Here is a 22,472-nt window from a genome sequence, read left to right as displayed (position 1 = left end):
CTTTGTCTAGAACAAATTCCATAAAAAGAAAGAAACATTACCCTTAGAAATTCCTCCTAGTTTTAGATACACATAGGGAAGAATGAGTCACCACATATCATAGCAAAAAGCTACTCAAGGATAAGGGTTAATAAGATGGAAGAAATGTTAGTTAAACACTAGTCAAGCTGAAAACACTACCAATAATTTCCCCTACTCTTTATCTGTGCCTAAACCTAAACATAGATTCCATGAACAAAGTTTTTTTCTTAGAACTGCACGCCTGTGGAACTGTCTTCTGTTTACCTGCTTTCTAGCTGACTATAATATAGTTGTCTTCAAGTCCAATGTAAACAAGTTCTTGATAAGCTGTTCCCTTTAAGTAATCCAATTTATTAAATTTCCACTACTAACGATTCCTATGATATTATCCCATTGACTACTGTACACTCTTTAACCCTTATCCTCAAGTGGCTTCTGGGCGTTGATAAGTGAGGATGCCTATGTACAAAAAAAAAAAAAAAAGGATGAAGAATATCATGAGAAAACTCTTGAAGCTGAATTCTGAATCTTCATGGGGACTACTCCAACTGAAATTTATTGCATTGAAATAGGAAAAGAAATGATGGCCTCTTGTTGCTGAAATGGAATTGTTGGATTTTAAAATAGGGTTACAATATATAAGGTTGTTAATCGATTGACAGTAAGACATTACTATTCTCTGATGCAAGATAGCAGTGAATATATTGATCATTGTATATAGTTCTCTGTATTAGTAAGTTCACATAGGAAAAAGGAGTTGTACGATATTCTATTACAACAGAAACAAACTCAATCAGAATCCAAATTAAAAGAACAAACTCTGGGGGGGGGGGGTTCACATTGGCATATTAGGATGTATCTAAACTGTTATATCCTTAAAAAGGTTTACAATGATACAAAGTTGTTTCTATTTAATTGCCTCCCCACAAGGGCAGAGTTAAACACAAGGCCGGATTTTATGTGGGGAAAATCCAGCTTTCCAAAGAAGGGCACCCTGGACAGGAACAAAAATAGATTGTCTCAGTCATGAAGGATTTCTCCTCCACTTACCGAGAACAGGAAAGGTGAACTGCAGTATCAAAACAGATACTACACTGTTCCTAGCCAAAGGGAAAGGTTGTTATTCAAGTGAAAGGAACATCCAACATGATAGTAAAATAAATAGAGAAAATGTTTATTGCCATAGTGAATACAATGAATGGATAAACATAGATTAGTAACGTCTTATTAATCTCCAAAGAAAGATATCAGTCAGTGTCGGGTTCTCCATATGAGTAAGTTCATATAGAGAGGGTGTAGGATTTCTATTGCACAATCTTCTTCTGAGTTAATTTCCCATAAAATTTTGTTCAACATCTTTTCTTCTTCAGATTGAGATGCAACAGTTTTACATTTTTTTTTAATCTAATATTTTTATAAGTCATCAACTTTTTTAGCCGGTAATAGTTGTGGTATAGTTAATTTAAAATTTTGAGGACCCGGTATTTCCTGCAACGAGAATTAGGACACAATATAAAAGAATGGCTTCGTTGAAGAGTAAGGACACCTTATTTTTTATTCATAGGCAGAATTGTAAATGAAGTAAGTAGCATTGTGGTTGTATCAAAAATAATTTTGAAAGCATTCTCTTAGCTTAGTTCTCACAGTATTACGTTTCTGAATTTTTTAGATAAGGGTTATTCATATTATTTGAATTCTTATGACTACTGTTCTCATCTCGAGAGTTATTTGCACAACATTTTGGTCGATGTAACATTTGACTTTCAGGTGTATCGTGTCAAAATCTGAAATATTTCTGTCGAACTCTAGAATTTGCACATAATTTCGAATGGAACGATTTATTTAATCCACGGGGGTAGCATGCTTACATTTCGTCAGCCATGACTGAGTAGAAATTCTGAGAAGTTTGCAATTGTATTTTGAGTGTTGCCCATACTGAGGATTGAATCTTCAACCTGTAGAAAAGTATAACTTCATAACTGAATCTTATCGAGTACTTATCCACTATGCCACGGATCCTTGCACAAAGACCTGTAGCATAGTGAATAAATATTGCTATATGTGAATATTAACACTCAATTTAGTACATTGCTAACATTTTTAAGGGGTCTTAAAGTACATACGGCCATGAGGCTGCCATTACAGAGATTAAGGTCATGTAGAGTCACCCTATAATGCTTATTATTCCTAGGTCCATCCTGATCCATAGTGGTAGTAGATGGAAGGATCCCACTTGTGGGTGAAGTTACATATTTTATTTGCACAATGTATCTAAAAAACAAATTAATCTATAAATAGTTGATAGATTCCCGGAAAAGGATGAAACATGTGTATGAGGATAAAATTTAAAAAAAAAAAATATTTATCATAATATTGTTTAAGGCTCCTAAATGTTAGAACGAGCCCTTTAAGAGAATTATAATTAGGTTGTAGCATTTACTGCATGATGCCAAGTTCCATTTAACCCGGTTGCTGAACACTAGGTATGTCCACTTGTAAAGGCATAAGTAGTCATTAATGTTTTTCTTTTCATCGGGGTTGTTATCTTGGCCGCATGGATTGAGGAGTCCAAACAGATTTTTTTTTTTTTTTTTTTTTACATGGGAGTCACCACTTATCAAGGCCCGAAGCCACTCAGGGATAAGGGTTATTGCGTGTACAGTAATCAATGAGATAGTATTGTAGTATTGGGGGTTTTGATAGAGTGTCTTACTTAAGGGGGCGGTTTGTCAGGAGTTTGTTTATGTTGGACTTGAAGACGTCCAAATTGTAGTCAGGTGGGAAACAGGCAAGCGGCAAAGAGTTCCACTGGCGTGCAGTTCAAAGAAAGAAGCTTTGCTCATGGAATCTACATTTGGATTTAGGCACAGATAAAGAGTGGGGAAAATTATTGACAGTAGTTTCAGCCAGACGGGTTGGATCTGCGTTTTAAATCATGTGACCGATAAAACCATCATCCTCCACACTAATGATTCCCAGAAAAGGATGAAACACATGTATATGTGTATAAGAGTATTAAAAATATTTATCATATATATCTATATATTTCAAATAAAATTTTCTATTCGACTATAAAATATTAACAAACACAAAGTTCTCATTTAGATAGCTCAATAGTGCAATACTAGAGCTACAAATACTCTTGATATTTTACCGTTTCATTCTTCACTGAGAACAAACACTCCTGATGTTCGTCTAAAATCTTTTTTGGACGAACATAATGAGTTCCTGTTCCTAGTGAAAAATAAAGAGGTAAAATATTAAATGTACACACACACACACACACACACACACACATACATAACATTGTTAAGCACTTCAGAATTCTTCAGCATGATCATGCTTGTTTATTTAAAAAAATAATTTTTATGGAAATCGCTTGAGACAAGGCATGAAGTCACTTGATATAAGGAGTTAACAAGAATGAAAGCTGATTATTACAGACAGGAGATGTCTATTGACCTTAATCTTGAAAAACCAAGTCTGTAGGTAGAAGGAAAACAGTGAGCAGAAAGAGAGTTCCACAACCTTGCAGTCTTTGAAAAAAGCTACTGGAATAGGAAGCTGTATTATGATGAGGTATTAAACAGCAAATTGATGAAGATCTATAGACCAACGAGTCAAACGAGCTGAAACAAAGGAAGCAGCGAATAGATCAGACATTTCTGAAGAACACATGCCATAATAGTATTTGTAAAAAGACTAGTAACATAACGTCTCTGAAGAAGAGAGCGGTTGCACTGAAGAAGAAAATGTGGGGATCGATGAAATTATAGATACGTTTCTACAATTTATCAAGACCCTTCAAATGGGGCACAGATTCATCAGTCCAAACATGGCAACAATACTCCATATGTGGTTTGATAGTAGACTTGTAGAGATCGAGAATAGCGTCAGATGTGAGAAAGTATTTAGAATTATAGAGAGAACCAACAAGAAACAGAAAGAGCAATGGATTTAATACATGAACTCCAAGAAAGATTTGATAAGAAAAAAAGACCGAGAAGTTCTGGAGTCGATTTCTCATCGAGAGCAGAGCCATCCATAAGAATCTTAAGAAGAAAAGGAAGACACCAGCGATTAATCTTTTTTGTGTTAAAATAAAAATAACATTAATGTATGCTCCATATGTATCACTAGCGTTTTTGATTCTTCTTCGAATCATCTTCAAATAAGAAACAAATGAACAAAAAAAAGCTGGAGAAAAGGGAAGGAATTTCAAAAAGTAGCCGAGAACGTGAATATGAATTAAATTCTGGTAAGAAAGAATTAGCATCACGGGATGAATTGTATTTCCTTAAGCATTTTAAAACAAATATTGTTAATGGTTTCATATGTGATGTTATTTATTGTAGGTTGCTTGGTTTTAATGAAGATATCTTCAAGTACCTCTATTTAAAAAAAAAAAAACTAGCATGGGTGCTCGGCGTTGCCCGGATGTTTGGATGTGTGTGTTGAGCAAAAAAAAAAAAATCAAAAAAAAAAAACGTGGTAGTAGGAAGGCAGGCTCGAACCCATACCCCGAAGGAGGAGAAGAACGGGGAAAAAACCTGACGCCTTTGTTGTTACGACCACCGCCAAACCGGAAGTGACGTAGGTTTAAATTAAGGCTAGATAATCGAAACGCGAGGATAACTAAAAAATATTGGTGAAAAAAGCGCCCCAATCCCTGTAGAAAAGTGCCCAGTTGAAGGTGAAGATATTAATGTTTTTAGCCAATTTTTCGATATTTGTCGTCTGAAAGGTCAAACTTCAAAACGATACTGATCTTGTAAAAATCCGTCACCTCTGTCGAAAGTTTAGGCAGACATGCAAACATACATACATACATTTATATATTGGTAACAAAAATTTTCGACCCAAACCGATTAAAAAGCTTGGCTTATCTCTGAATACCCTTTATGTAAAATTTCAAATATTTAGACCAGAAATTGTCTGAGTAATTTGGTAGAGACCGCAGAGGTCAATTTTTTTTTAAACTTTGACCCCTATTATGACCCCTTAAGATTTATTGTTTTAGGCTCAAATCAAGTTATTAAGTTAGGTCCATGTCAAAGAAACCTATATCTAAAATTTCAATTGTTTATACCCAAAATTGTCGGAGGAGTTTGATAGAGTTCTCAAAGGTCAAATCGTTGAACTTTGACCCCTTAACAGCCAAATTTCTGGCCGAAAACAGATTACAAAGATTTTCCCAAATCTTAGTACCCTGTATATCAAATTTCGAGTCTGTAGACTTAAAATTGACAGAGTTATTGCGTAGGGAAATGTACACAGACACACAGAGAGACACACAGACACGTTCACTTTTATAGATATACTAGCAGTTCCGCCTGGCTTTGCTTGGGCCCTATGTACTGTTCATAAGGTTATGTGCATATGTATATATTTAAAAGTGTGAATATGTAAAGTAATGCCTTTCTGTATAATAGTCTTCCTTAACTACCATAGAGAAAAGGCAGACAGACATTTTCATTTTTATAGATATATAAATAGATAGATAGATATATAGATAGATTGGATGCAATATATAGTAATGATTTAAAAAGTATACAAAAATCCCCATGCGCCACCACCGAGAATTGAAACCAAAACGTTCAGCTCACAATTTATTTTGCCTCTGCCGTCAATGACCAGGCTATGAAAATATGTTTACTGCAAGGCTAAAAATTAAACCATGAACCAATAACTACTACGCTATGCATTCGTAATGCTGGCGTTCGACCTTCACTTGGCAAATTTCATTTTTTTTAAATTTTAACATTTTGCACCGATTTTTCCGGACTAAAACGCAAATATAAAGTTTTGCATGGATTCAAATACCTTATATATGAAGTTTCATGCCTGTAGACCAAAAACTCTAGGAGGAGTTTGGTAGGCGAAATTTGTTAAACAAAAATATATACGTATACATAAATATATATGGAAACAATTTTGTGTTTACTACAAACTTTGTACGCAAATAATATGCAAGTATAAATCATGTAGAATATCTGCATGGATATAATTACACGTAATAGTTAACTAAAAATAATTACCCCATAAGAAAACCGAAGCAACTAATAGGGAATTAATTAAAATTAATGTTTAAAAGAATATGCAAATTAGCTAGATCTTTTGCTAGTGAATGCAATTCCACAACCTATGTATAAGAAAATTGTATTTTCTTTTTAAATAAATAGAAAAGAAGATTTTTAATATGAATATCAATACACACAAAAGAAAAACGAATTTATAGGAGTATAGAAGACAGATAGATAGATTATTTCAGAATATATTATTTTCATTTTATTAACTAAAATGTGTCTTGAATCAGAGGGGGTTGGGCGTCGTCATATATTTTGTAGCAACCTACAATGAATAACATTATGACAGAGCAATAGGGGGTGCGATATATATATATATATATATATATATATATATATATATATATATATATATATATATATATATATATAGTGAGATCAGGCTTATTCCTGTAAGCCAAAATAGGTGTTTATTTTTCTCCCATCGGGAGAAATGTGACACAAGGGTCATAAAGTTGGATTGAAAAGTTAGCGCTCCAGAGTATGGGGCACTCTGACTCTGCAAAAGTTGCCTGTGCAGCTCCATCGGCATTTCCAGGCAGAGGCGTCTCAGGCGATTAGCAATAAACGAATCCTTTCTCAAAGAGAGACGGCAAAGCCTGGAAGTGGACCTTCTAGAACTGCGCAGAACCAGTATAACACTGCAATCAACAGGAAACAGGTCATTACAGGAATGGTCTAATTAAAATGCCGAATGTGTAAAATCAATTTCTTGATGTCATGTCTTCCCGTTCACAGGAATAAAAATCCAATAAATGTTTGCAACAATGACATACAAGTAAATAAAATATCATCTGATCCATAGGATGAGAAATGAGTGCTGTCTAGTATTATGGCAAAATAATTGGCTTTTCAAATCCATTATGTTTCTGAAGGTTTTAGATGAGGATTGGTTATTCATATTATTATAATTATTCAGACCACTGTTCTCATCTTTGGTGTTATTTTTACAACGTTTCAGTTGATGTAACTCTCGCCCATAATCAGGTGTATCCTGTTAAATCTTTCTGTCGATCTCGGGAATCTGCATGGAATTTTGAACGGAACCCTTTATTTAATCCACAGGAGTAGTGTGCGACTCAAAAATACAATTGCAAATTACTTAGAACTTCTACCCGGTCATGGCTGGTGGAACCAGAGCATGAAGATTCCAAGTCTGACAAAAAGATTCCCGAGTTCAACAAAAAGATTCCCAAGTTCAACACGATACACCTAAAGATTGGACGTTACATCGACTGAAACGTTGTGAAGATAACATCCAAGATGAGAACAGTATTTTTGAATAATACGAATTTCCAAATCCAATCCAGTATTTTTTTAACTTCACGTAATTTCCCCAAAATATAAAGTAATTCACTTACCAACTGCTATCATTCAAATATCAATTCAGGGAATGCTTTTCAAGAACAGGATCACACTTAGTCATATGTTCAACAAGTTCTACAAAGTTCTTTTTAATGGAAGAACTAGTATGGTTACCTGGCGGTGCCCAGGTTTAAGTAGGGGATGACATAACTTGCAACAGAATGCTAAGGACTATGGAATAAGGACAGCATTCTCTTTCTCTCTAACACGCGTGTACGTAGATTACTGTTTAAAAAATTTTTTTTAAATAATAAATAAATATTTAAAAAATAATAAATAAATAAATATGTCAAAATAAAAAGAGGGCAACTTTCTAAGAAAACACCGGATCTCCAAGGTGGAGATGATAACCTTAATATTGCAAAAAAAAAAAAAAAAAAAAAAAAAAAAATCAACAACATATATATATATATATATATATATATATATATATATATATATATATATATATATATGTATATATATACTATTATGTAAAAGGAACTTTGTGGGTGTGGGTGTGTTAATTCCCTACGAACTTGGTAATGGCTGGGTCGATTTTTTTTTAAATTTCACGCGAAGGTACTTGATGTGTCTGAAAGTGATAATCGAAAAACAGCAGACTAAAAAAAGGAAGCCCGATTTTGACCAAAGTTTTATACACCTCAACATCACAAGTGCATTTGAGAAGTTGTATCACCGTACAAGCAGAAAGGCCCAGCCTATAAAATCAACTATAGATTCTTTTTTTTTTTTTTATATAAGACAGGGATGCGTTTGAAATGAATATTTCTTTTTATAAAGCACACTTAAATCATGATACTTGACTTTTGTATGTTTAACTTTAATTTCATAAAATCAACAGTTGGTTCTTTGGTGTATTTTTCTTTCCCTCCTTGCCACGTGGTGCATTTTTTCTCCTTTTTGTCTTCTGACACAAGCACGCGCACACTTGCCAATTTGCATATATGTTCAAAATGTCTGCTGCTGCAGCTAATATTTTCGCTCGCCAATCCATCCTTCAACTGCTGCTGATATCTTCAGACGCACTAATATGTGCTCTGTTACATATATAGTAAGTATTTTTTCTTTTAATAGTAAATGTTTACGCCCCCCCCCCAAAAAAAATGACTATATCAACAAATTATTTAATTCCTTCAAATCTCCGCCCAGCAGTATAAAAAAAAATTAAACAGATATTAAAGTCAAAGTTATATTTTTCATGATAGAAGCGTTTTTTAAATTTAAAAATTAAATATGTATGGAATACGTTTATAAGCCAAATTACAACGCAATATTATGAAAACAAACAACAAATATTTATTTGCTTGAAATTAATATTTCGGAGATAGACTCCATCCTCAGAATTTTATATATTTTTTTTTTTTGTTTTTGTTTTTTTTTCTTTGCCATGATGTTAAATTGAAGAAAAAAACAGTCAGTAAAGACTGCACGCGTTGTCTGTCTTCTGCGGTGTTATTTTGAAATGCCAGAAGAATATCCTTGGCGAACGTGATATGAAAGTCAGGGTTCTGCTTTCTGTGAAGCATTGTTTAAAGTTTAAAATAACATATATATATATATATATATATATATATAATAAAAATAACAAAGAATTAAAAAAAAATTAATGAAGACATAAAAATTATTAAGTAAAAATTTAATTGAAAAAAATATATATTTACCATGTTAATCACATGATCTTCAATTTTGGCTTCTGTTTTTTTTCTTGTCAAGTCATTTACTTTGCATCTTATAAATCTTTTACGTGCAATGGTGGCTTCCATTTCACTGTATGTATTACTAAAAAACATAAATGTGAGAAAACATATGAAACAATAAAATATCCTAAAAACAAGAATGTAACGAAAAAACATAAAGAAAAACGGTACTCCTGCAGAATAAAAGATCGCGCTATCGTCAGGATTTTCCAGGCATTTACATAAAACACCGAAAGGTGCCGAAACATTGAGCCAATGAAATCGCAGTAACCAATGTCATTTAAGAAAACATTAATTTGCTATCATTGGTTTATTAGAACAAAAAATTAGATATTTATCTTGATTTGAACAACAACAACAAAAAAAATTGTAAAAAAGAAAAATATCACATAAAATTTTTTTTACAAATTGCTTTCAGTTGTTTGTTATCCAAAAAAAAAAAATAAAGATTTATTCATGAAACTTATCTTACAATGAATATTTTTTCTTGATTTGAATTTTAATGTTCTTAAAGTTTCCTAAAAATTGTCCAATAATTATTCATTATGTTTTCTTCGTATCAACAAAAAGAATATAGTTTTCATTCTTCAATTTAGTTTTCATTGAATTATATTTCCACTCATTAAATTTAATATTACAAAATGTAGAAAAATGTAATATTGTGTTATGGGTTAAGTATGTGATTGTACAGTTCCTCTTTGTGTATGGCATAATCACGTTGACACACCGGTTCCTGCTGGATCAACGAAGTTAAGCAACGTTGAACCTAGTCAATACTAAATGGGTTACCATTTGGGACTTTCAGGTGCTATATGTACTCTCCGCTTATCTCGGCATTGTTTCCAGTCGTCCTGGACTTTCCCTTGCCACTGGACTAAAACAGGGCCGATTCAGGAGAGGTGTGGTTGGAGATTGTGTAACCCTCGTCTCACAATTACATGCGCAGCTGCCTCTACAGGGGGTATCCTTTGTTTCTCGAGACTGAATGGAGGCATCGATAGAGTTCCTCATTCAATTGCAGGCAACACTAAGTTTTCTTGCTAGTGATCAAATAAGAAACCTGAAAAAAGTTAATATGCTATAACGAAAAACAGTAAAAAAAACAAAAAACAAAAGCAAAACAGTTGCTTCTTTGTTACATAATAATAACCATACAAAGCACAGGCTGAAAAAGTTTTTGTTCATACTAAGTCAAAGGTACATCCTTGACAATTATTCTGACAGAATCTGGGTCATTTGTGGCTAAAATGATGGCCTTGCATCTGCCGGGCTGTGGCTCGGTTCTGTGTAGTTTTAGGAGCTCCTCTCTCTCTCTCAGGCTTTACCTTCTCTTGTTAATTTATTGCTAATTGTCTGGTGTTGATGGGACTGCTCAGATACTTTTTTTTTTTTTTTTGGCTAAGCTGTACATACTTCTTGTGCAATGGCTCTCCAATCCCACCTCAGCCCACCCCTTATAACTGCGTGTCAGATCTTCCTGTGGGAGAGAGAAGGGCGGTAAATTAATATTTTATTTTTAACTTTGTAATTAATGCAACCGGTGATAGTTAATGAATTAATGAATGCTTGGAAATTGACGGCACGCACCTTTTCATGACAAGAAAATAAACAATTGAATTTAAATGCAAAACAAGACAGTAAAAGTAAAAGGGTAAATGAACTGGATGCTACGTGCATATCATAAAAGTGAAGGTAAGTATGACCCAGAACTTATCTTACGTCACACATGTTACAGCTCGTCCTTTTTATCATTATTTTACGTTATCTTAGGTTGTGGAACGGGAGTCGGGTTCAACTCGATTTTTTGCAAGCATTGGGCATACAAGAAGTGCATTAATCTTATTGCTTTTCTTTTTCTTTCCTTTTTACGGAACTCTTTTTGTAAAGTCAAAAACGAAGACAACAATTCAAAAAAAAAACAAAAAAACAGCAAAAAAAAAAAAACAGCAAAAATCAATCAAACCAAACTTCATAAATAAATATTAAAATATATAAAGAACTTGAAGCATAAAAACTTGTTTGCAAAATTACTGGATTCAGTATTAACAAGGCCGATAGCCATTAGTCGTGTGCTCTCGTGTAATGAATAAATGCGTGAATGTAGGATTGACATGAAATTCTTAAAGATAAACTAAAATGACCGAAAAATGGGCTGAAATGACTTAAATAAATAAAAAAGTAAATGACTTAGAATGACTTTAATGAACTTAAGGATGAATTGAATGACCTTAACAATGATTTGAATGCTTAAAAAATAACTGGAATCCTTCAAAAACAACTTGAATGATCTGGAGAATGACTTGAATGGCTTTGAGACTGACTGGTTGTAAAGTGGGTGATCATTTTACATTAAATTAATACAGAAAAGTGATGTCCCACTTTATATCACAATAAGTACAGCATGTAGTAAGAACAGATACTACACTTTGATCTTGGCCAAAAAGCCAAGAAAAGGGTATTTATTTGCTCCCCCACCGAGCAAATTAGGCACAAGGCCGATTTTTAATGTGAGGAGTGAAGGGGAAATGAGGACCAACTTCCCGGGGAGTAGGGGAGCTGGATAGTGACAATTGGTATGAAGGGTTGCTCCTACATTGACCAAGGTCTTATATGTGGAGTTGCCCCCACATATGGTCTTTGCTTGCAGTATCTGTTCCGGCAGATACTACACTTTGAGATATTAAATCCTTTATTCATGTTAAAAATACAGTGAAAATCAACGATGAACAAAAAACTTAGGCACATGGCCAACTCAAAAGGGGGGATTGTGGGGGTCGTTGGTCATCCTTGTCACTCCAGAACTAAACAAAATCAAAAGTTTCTCCCAGCTAGTATCTTCTTTCACCATAATACCGCATTCACCCTTTCATTCTGGGAGACGACCTACTTAACTCCCAATTTGTAAAACATTTTTTATTGATGTGTAAAAACAAAAAAGATAACAATAAAATGGTACAAGAATTAATTTGTGTTGAGAACGGGGGGGGGGAAGAAAAAACAAAAGGTGATTAGTAGGGCCCTCCCAACCCCGTCTAGTTGATAGATTGCCCGTTCCACTAGGTTTGTAAAAGAAACCTGGCTTGCTTCTGCGGGGTCAGTCTCTAAGTGGGGATGCCCTCTAGATGTGGGTGAATGGAGAAAAGAAAATTTTGTGGGTAAGGGATGGGGGTTAGTTTGTATTTCTTTCCCTCCAAGATGGGTGAAATTTAGAGGAAAGGATGAAAACAAAAATTGCAAGTAAGAGGGGGTGAGAATCTTGGAGGCTTCCTAATTGGGGAGGGATGGAACACACACTCAGTTAGCTGAGAGGCTACTTGTTTAATTTTACTTTACGGAACTGTATGGGCAAAACTAGACGATTAAAGATAGGGTGGCCTCATTTTGAAAGCTGATTTATCATAATTTTTTGTAGATTTCCGAATACATTTTTTTTTTGTATTTGAAAGATTAAAGATTAAAGTTAATTTCCATAAAGAAACAAATATTTGTACACGTGAAAAAAAAAAAAAAAAAAAAAAAAGGTGTGAAAATTGTTTTCACGGCGACTTAACCAATTCAGCTAAATTTTGAAGTTAAATAAATTCATCGTAAAACATTTTTCAAAGATAAATATCAGTTTTCTGTGTCTATTTCAAAGTTAATTAGTAAAGTCCTAGAATTAAATAAAAAAAAAACCCACCTTGTTTGTACAAAAATAGTTTAATTAGACCCAAAACCGAGCGATTCTGCCATTCGCAAAAGCGCAACCAACTAAAGTTTTGTAAACACAGAATATACGGAAGCCCAAAATTTTAGCCAGTCGAAAACTGTGAAAATGACGTCATGTAATTAAAAGGGAGGAAGGGGTGTGCTAGTTTTCTTTTTTTCCCTAGACGTGCATCCGTACATTCCTATTCAGAATGTTTGTATAATTTTTACCATTTTTTAATTTAACTATTTTTCTATGTTCCTGGTTTTAAATTAAATTTTAAAAAAATTATTGTTAAATATTATATAAAAATTATGTTATGCTGAAAGTTTCACATTTATTTAAGCAAGGAAAATATTAAAATCTTACATATAAAAATTATGCAAAACCTGTAATTCAAAAAAAAAGTAGAAATATTTTTTGCAATTATAATTTTTTTTGTGTGAAAATATTAAATAAACAATGCTTAATTTAATGGTATTATTGGTAGTTCGAGAAATTAATTTTTCTTTGAGTTATAGCGAATTCATTAATATAGAGTTTAGGGGCGTTTATCGTAATGTTCCTGTAAAAATTAAATATATATTTTTTTTAAATTGTTACAATTTACGATGCCTTATTTTCATAAAAAAAGCAAAAATAAATTCAATCATTTTTTTTTTACTACTGAAAACCAAAACTTTAGTAAAGGTATTTTCTGTTTAAACAAAATAGTACATTTCCACTAAGATTTAAATAAAAATAATGGGTTCAATATATTCCGTGATTATTATTTGATAAGAACTGAAAATTTTATTAAAATTGGTTAATTTCCTGATTTTTGGTGAATTTTTAAGTAAAAAGGTTTATTCATTTTGAGCATCGGCATCCATTTTGCCAGTACCTAACATCTACGTAATTCGCGATATATTCAACAGTTGCATGAGATACCCTGATGGTAGAGGTTTACGCTTCTTACCATGGGGTCCCGATTTCGAATCTCGCTAGATTTAGCCACTCTGATGAGTTGTACACGACGAAACACGTGTCAGTGGATAATTATATCTAAAAAAATACAATATATATATATATATATATATATATATATATTGGTGATTAAAGAATATTTAAAGATTCTTTAAATGGAGACTTATCATAGCAGCAGCCGAATAGTGCAACGGTTAGAAGCTCCGACTGTCATTTGGGCAGTTGGCTTTCGATCCTGGCTTGAGATAGTTGCTTGTCTAGCTGCACTGAGGAGCTGTGAAACAGGGAATCAGTACTGTATATGGATGACAATATGTATATATATATATATATATATATATATATATATATATATATATATATATATATATATATATATATACACTAGCAAATGTACCCGTCGTTGACTGGGTTCAAAAACAGCCTACAGAAATAGATTAAAATATATACACATATATTTAAGTCAAGAATTTATTGTTTGAAACAAAGGCTATATGGAGAAAATTAAGGAAATAAACATAATTTTTCTCCATAAAAGCCAAGTACGTCCAAGGATGGAGTACTGCTGCCACATCTGGGCAGGAGCTGCTAAAAACAGCCTATCCTGCCTTGACAGAGTACAAAATAAACTTTGTGGTTTAGTCGGGGATGCCCTTTTCTCTTCCCTGCAACCCCTCTCCCACAGAAGAGACGTTGCGAGCCTGTCTTTGTTTTATCGTTATTTCCATGGCAGGTGCTCGTCTGAGCTCCAATCCCTCGTCCCCCCTCGCCAATCTTTCACGAGAAACACCCATCTGGCTGAAACTATTGTCAATAATTTTCCCCACTCTTTATCTTTGCCTAAATCCAAACGTAGATTCCATGAGCAAAGCTTCTTTCTTAGAACTGCGCGCTAGTGTAACTCTCTGCTGCTTGCCTGTTTCCCACCTGACTACAACTTGGACATCTTCAAGTCCAACATAAACAAACTCCTGACAAACCGCGCCCTTAAGTAAGACACTCTATCAATACTAATGATTACTACAATACTATCTCATTGATTACTGTACACGCAATAACCCTTATCCCTGAGTGGCCTTTGGACCTTGATAAGTGGTGACTCCCATGTAAAAAAAAAAAAATATATATATATATATACTTTGTTTCAAACCATAAATTCTTGACTCAAATATATGTGTATATATTTTAATCTACAGAATTTAACTTTGATCATTAAACTTATATTTTCTCTATTTTTGAAATATTGAGCTTTATCTTTTTGACTAGGATCATCCTGAAAATATTACTTCAATGCAATATAGGACAGAATAATTCACTTGTTCTCTAATCTGTGACACACACACGCACACACAAACACACACACACAAACACACACACACTTTTTCTGAATACTGTCCTACCAAAGGTTTGAGTTGAATTCCTTTTCTTTTACTTGTCATTCTGTTTAATGATGAATATATCCAGCATATGTATCCTAGCAGATACAGTATTGATTTGATAGATAAATGATTAATATACCGACGAGGATAATTTTTTATCTATTGAAAATTCTAATGAATGTAAATGGTGATGATAATGAATAAAACTGAGACTTAGACTGCTGATATATTTAATATTTATTTCCGAAACTCAATGTGAATATATGAAATTCTAATGATTATGTTTTGAATACTTCAAATCGTACCCTATAAATATTTGTATATATTTATTGTATTATATTTATTTGCTTTCCCATCAAAGCAAATTAGGCACAAGGCCGTTTTTAATGTGGGGTAAAAACCAGCTCCCCTAAAAGTAGGCAAAAAGGGGGCACTCTGGTTACCATAAAATAATAATTGTCCCAGCATAGAGGGTTTCCCCTCCATTGACTGGTACAAATTGTCTTAAGTGCAGCATCTGCAGAACAGAAAACTCTATCAGTTTCAAGTCAGCGAATGGTCAAATTTTGCTTATCAGCCATAGTTGAGAAGTTTTCTTGAGTTGAGGAATTGAGAACTATGGTATATTTTTTTTATTTTACTTGATCTTCTATAACTCTACATATAAATAAACATTTTACTCTTATTTTAAATTTCAATTTTTTTGATAACTTTTATTTTAATAATTGGGTTCGTTTTTACCAGTTTTACCAAGATGCATATATCATAGTGTATATAAATAGTATATGTAAATAACATTCATTGAGCTTAAACCATAAAAGTCGAAATATTAGTTAGAATACATTTATATATCTATATATATATATATATATATATATCTATATATATATATATATATATATATATATATATATATATATATATATATATATATACAAATACTTTAATGGTGAATGCTCTGACGAACTACAAACACTTGTACCTCCCCGACGTAACTACCCCCGACAAACCCGACAAGCTACTAAGTCTCATCCCTTTTCAGTGGAGATCTCTAGGTGCAAGAAAGCCTTTTACTCCAATAGTTTCTTCCCCAGAACTGCGGGTCTTTGGAACTCCCTTCCGGGATTCTGCTTTCCCAACTGCAATGATATGCAGAAGTTCAAGTGTAATGTTAACAAACATCTTTCTACTCATCTCCCTTCATAATGACCCCGCTAATTAAGTCCCTAATAGTAGCCCCCTGCTTCAAAGTGGCACTGTGCCTTGTTTGGGGTGAAAATTGAATTAAAAAAAAAAATGTATGTATAAGAGCAAATAGTTAATAAAACATGTTAAAAAAACACTTTGAAAAAGAATTAAAAACATATTTAATCTGGAAAGGAAACACTTAATAAGTGGATAGTCCTTAATTCACAGAATTTCGAAGAAATACTTTCCTTCTCATCAGAGGGTAGGAATTAGCAAAATGCGGGATCGGATTTTGCATACAAAAGTATTTGATGAAACTGCAAGTAAGTCAAAGATCTTGATAACAAAAAGTGAAGCAGAGGGAATATGGCGAAGGAAAAGGTGATTTCAAGTGAATGGATAGTCTGGTGAAAGGTAAAGTATCCAATGACGGTAAAATCCAAAAATATAAATCCAAGAAAGCTGATTAAATTTCCATTTGTACAAGTAAAATCCAAGGAAATCACGCAATTGGAAGATGGTTCAAAATAATCCAAAAGGCCGAAATCCGTTGAATGATTCACAAATATGTACAAGGAAAAGGGGAAAAAATTCCAATAATATTAATAAAAGAAAAATAAGATATGCGTTTGACATGGCTGTCAAGACGAAGTGTAAAGAAAAATCAGTGAAGAAGAAGAGAAAAAAATCAGTGAAGAAGAAGGAAAAAAAATTAAATTGTGATAGAATTAAATATAAAATAGAAAAACAAATGTCAAAATGACCCAGACAAAATGACGTTAAAAGGCGCAAAAAATATTGGGCAAAAAAAGAGGTCAACTGAAATGTACAGGTTATTACTTAAGAAAATGTCAGCAAGAGTTATTAAAAGACACTAAATGAAAAAAAAAAAAATAAATAAATAAAAAATAAATTTAAAAAATATTAAAAAAAAAAAAAAATTTATATAATTATAAGCTCTATCTCCTGTTTGGTTTTATCGAACTTTTACATCTGGTTGAGATTACTTTATAAATATTAATTCTTTAATATTTATAATATACTTTAGTTTTACCATCTTGGATAATTTTGGTAAATTTAATTGTAATTTTGATTTTATATATATATATATATATATATATATATATATATATATATATATATATATATATATATATATATATATAATAAAAATTAAGCCAAAAAGTACATTTTCAACAGTAAGGCAAACCTTTCTAGATAAAAACCTATCTAGATAAAAAAACTCCACCCAATCCAATTCTCACACACACACACACACACACACACACACACACACACACACACACACACACACACACACACACACACACACACACACACACACACACAATGTTTTTAATTTCACCAGACTTTGATGTTTACTTTTTGTGTGCTGAGGTCAGGATCTCTAAGCAATTTTGTTTAATCAATTATATTAATCAATCAGGCTATTTCAGTCCACAAACAGAGAAGAAGATCAATAAGTCCTAGAATTAGTTGGCATGGAGCAATAAACGCACACTGAAGAACAATGATCTCTGGACAAGCATGAAACGCATCAGTGCCGGGAATGATACAACACACACATAAAAGCCTACTTCAATTCGTACCAGCAGATTAATACGATCATAAAGATGATGAATCTTTGTTTTGCAAATTATAATTCTTCTCATCATTAGGCCACAAGAAGCAGCATGTTTACAAGGACAGCATTATCATCAATAGCATCATGATTACAAAGACATTATCATCAGCGAAATCATAAAGGTTACAAAGAAATAATCATCATCATCATCATCATTACAAAGACATCATCAGCATTATCATAAAGGTTAAAAAGACATCATCATCATCATCATCATCATAATGACAAAGACATCATCATCAGCATCATCATCAAGGTTACAAAGAAATAATCATCAGCATCATGATGATTACAAAGACATCATCATCGTTGCCATCATTACAAAGACATCATCACCATCATCATGATTACATAGACATAATCATCAGCATCATCATGATTATAAAGACATCATCATTATCATCTGATTACAAAATCAACAGCATAATTACAAAGACATCAGGTTCATCATGATTGCAAAAACATTATCCTCAGCATCATCATAATCACAAAGACATCATCGTCAGCATCATCATGATTATAAAGACACCATCATCAGCATCATGATTACAAATACATCAACATCAGCATCACCATTACAAAGACATCATCATCATCATCATCTTGATTACAAAGACATCAGCATCATCATTATTACAAAGGTATCTTAATCAGCATCAGCATCATCATTATTACAAAACAATCATCATCGGTATGATTACAAAGACATCATGATGATGAGCATCATGATTACAGACATTATTATCATCAGCATCATCATAATTACAAAGACACAATCAGCATATTTATAAAATAAACAGCATCATTAGCGTCACATTTACAAAGACATTATCATCAACATGTTTACAGAAACAGCTTCATCACAGTTACAAAGATATAATCACTATTACAGGGTGACCCCCCCCCCAAAAAAAAATAAACGGGCCCCAACTCTAATTAGGCCCCGTTTCTTAGCGTTTTGTCTGAATGAAATGAAACTTTGGTCATAACTAGTTTATTATATTCAAAACATCACATCAAAACATTAGGGTCTTTGGCCTTTTTTTCGCCGTTCTACAGCATATGTTCTAGATGACCTCGATTAAGCTTTTGTTTTTTTTTGGGTCACCCTGCATAAATATAAAGATAGCAGCAACATGGTTCCAAAAACATCATCATAGTTACCAGCATGTTTAGACACATTGTGATCATGATCATGATGATCATCATGATCATGATGATGATCATCATCATTATGAGTAATAAACATAATACTGGGCAACATTTTTTAAATTTTTTGAATATTGTCGAAATTCTGCAACTGATTTAGTGTATTTTTGCACTGTTCAATCAGAAAATACCATAAGTTTCTCTCCATCAGGTCAAGTTTTTGGGCTAAGTTTATTTAAAAAAAAAAGATCATGTGACAAAATCGATTACATTTTGTGGCATTATGATTTTTGTCAACACATATCATCCTAAATATGTTTTTAAGAAAAAAAAAAAATCATTTTACCCCTTACCAAATTCTTTTAAATGGCATTTTACCCCCTACCAAATTCTTCTAAAATTCTCTAAACAGATGTACATATAAAAAAATCTGTAAAAAATGGCGTAACTAAAAAAAAAAAAACTAGACCAGATTGAGCAAAACGAATGTGATTTTTTGATTTAGCGCATCAGATTCATACTCAATTTGCCGAAAAAACGCAGACAACAAATTTGTTGTTGACCAGTGTTATCTTTAGAAACGCGATTACAAAGACATTATCATCATCACTAGTTTGCTTATAAAGATGACGGCATCATCATTATCAGCAGCAGCATTATTACAGACATCATCATCATTAGCAGCATGTTTAAAAGTACATCATCATCATCATCATCATCATCATCATCATCATCAATAATATTATTAACAGCATGCTTATGAAGACAATGTCATCGTGTTTCACAAATACATCATTGTCATCATCTTCAGCAGTAAGATTCATATTATTCGGATTATTTATCATCCTACAAATTATCAATCCTCATCTCAAAGATTCAGAAACTTTATCAACGTGTTTTAAAGACCTCATCATCGTCATCATCGTTATGATTAAAAGCAACATTACAATAATCTTATCACATAATTGTAATAACTCCAAACATCAAGAGAGATGCCTCAGTTCAGTCTTGACAGACAATGGATACCCTCTGTAAGAGTAGCTGTGTGTGTAATTGTGAGGCAAGGGTTGCGCAATCACCAGCCACACCTCGACTGAATCGGCACTGCTTGAGTCCAGTGAAAAAGAGAAGTGCTAAACGACTGTAAACAATGCTGAGATTAGCAGAAAGCACATACAGCATCTGGAATTTCTAAATGGTCACCCATTTAATACTGACCAGGCTCATTGTTGCTTAACATTGATGATCTGACAAGAACCAGTGTGTCAACATGAATTATGCATCAAGAAAAATTCACAGATAATATTACTTCTTAGGATGATATTTCATTTTAATTTTTTTCTTGAAGAAAATATTTTTGTGTAACTCATAGGATAGGAACCTGCATGTATAAAGGTGTCCCAAAAATAACACTTGTTAGGTCTATCAAATTTGTCAAAACTATTAGCACAGTGTACTATTCTTTAGCGCAATGATAACTAGGGCTGTGACAGCAGCATATTCTTTTCATTGTTTTGACTCTTGAGTATATATCCGTTAATGTTTTTATATAGACGGATGTGGTTCTCGGTTGATTAAGTGTGTCTACTGTGTTGGATACGTACCTGAGAGTCAAAAGAATGAAAAGAATATGCTGTTGTCACAGCCCTAATGATAACATAGTTATTTAATAGCTAATATTATATTATGAGGGGGCGGTCCAAAAGTAATGCTTCTTATTTTTTTATTCTGTCCAAACGGATCAGAGGGCAGTGTCATGATGGCTGAGCTTATGGCGCTTACCATAATGTAATTCTTGTTGGGTAGATCACCATTTCGGCAAGTCCCCCTTTTGGGGAGTCATCGAAATTAATAAGACGGGAGTAGAAACCAACCTAGGAATAATAATAAAGAAACAAAGGAACTTCCAAACGAAACGGTTTTATATTCATTTCATCGTACAAGTAGTATCGGGTTATAGAAAGTTTGTGATTTTCATTTATGTCCTCTGACTCTGGAACTACTCGCGTCTCCGTCTTTTTTGCTTCCAAAACTTTTTGTATATCTTTTTGTCTTTCCAACCAGAACTGTTCTCCGTCCTGATTGGTTACAACCTCTGGTCACATTTTTGAGGACAGGAGGAAGGAAGGAAGGAAAGAAGGGGGAAAGAGAAGAGTAGAGACAAAGAGACATGTAATGGAGAAATAGTAGTCTTGGCTTCACTACAAACTTATGCATCAATGACCTGAAAGTTTCGTTTCTCTGTTGCAGATATTGACGAGGTGATACTCTAAGAAAACAACCTGTCATGGACGTGCATCAGAAGCAATGATGCATCATTGAATTCCTGGCAAAATTGAATTGAGAATGGTGGTAACTATGTAGAAAAATAAATTCTGGAGCAGAAAAAGTCACTCGTTCTGATAGCATCACTCCCATCTTTGTAGCTGTTTAACTTTTTGAGGTTAAAAAATAGGAGGCTTTACTTTTGGAACTACCCCTGTATATTGGATGATCATAATGTATGCAATTACTTCTATTGCAATATTTTTGGCACGTGAAGTGGGTAAGACCACATATATTTGGATGCTTATATTTATAATCAGGGGTGATAAAGATAAACTAATTTAGATGCCAGAATTTCTTATGTACTTTTCAATATTTCAAATTTCACACAAACATCTTATTCCCAATCACAGTAATTAAATATACGCTATAGTCATATATGTTCCATTGTTGTTATCTGATGAGGATGTATGTGTATGTGTGTTGTGTGTATGTGCATGTATGCATGTATATGTATGTGTATACATGTGTGTATTTGCATATGTGTGCATGTGTATATGCATGTGTGTGAATGTGTGTATGTATGTGTGTATGTTCATGTATGTATGTATGTATGTGTGTATATTTGTGGGTGGAATTTTGGTCTATGAACCTCGGATGCATTAGGCATCTTCTTGAGCCGTTTTGTAGGTTACCAGGTATTCTGTTCAATCCATAAAACAGACCCTCACAGTTACTACTACTCCAGAACAAAGGAAACCTTTGAATAACTGTTGAGTGTTGAGATATTATGTTGAACAAAGATGACGGTAGTAAATCAAATTGGCCTAGAATCAATGTAGTCATGATCTCAAGTGTTGAATAATTCTTAATAGCAAGAATGGTGGTGAAGAATCAATGTAGTCACAGTTCAGCTGTTTCAAGACGGAGGTTGACAGCGAACTGAATTGAATCCAAAATTCAATATTTTTATAATGCGGTCGGAGGCTTCTCATTGGTTGATTGTCCTAACTGTAGTTA

At 33.2% G+C, this 22,472-nt stretch overlaps 1 protein-coding gene and 1 pseudogene across 3 annotated transcripts in view; both read right to left on the bottom strand.

Annotated features, from left to right (window-relative positions):
* The window catches only part of LOC145268234 (uncharacterized), a 150,057-nt gene that overhangs the window by 31,380 nt on the left and 96,205 nt on the right, over nt 1-22,472 (bottom strand). For 2 of the 3 annotated variants that reach the window (XM_080123556.1, XM_080123557.1), the window contains exon 7: nt 9,137-9,254. In XM_080123556.1, coding sequence (XP_079979682.1) covers nt 9,137-9,254 — 118 coding nt within the window. Of the gene's footprint in view, nt 1-9,136; nt 9,255-22,472 lie in introns of those variants that run through there. The other variant, XM_080123558.1, reaches the window with a different exon arrangement.
* Nucleotides 11,503-11,629, bottom strand: LOC145268460 (U2 spliceosomal RNA; annotated as a pseudogene).

The sequence above is a fragment of the Euprymna scolopes genome, chromosome 43 (genome assembly GCF_053919585.1).
Source record: "Euprymna scolopes isolate OS-2025 chromosome 43, ASM5391958v1, whole genome shotgun sequence".
Classification (NCBI taxonomy): Eukaryota; Metazoa; Mollusca; class Cephalopoda; order Sepiida; family Sepiolidae; genus Euprymna; species Euprymna scolopes.
Note: the sequence above shows the minus strand (reverse complement) of the source record. Positions and strands in the feature narration are given on the sequence as shown.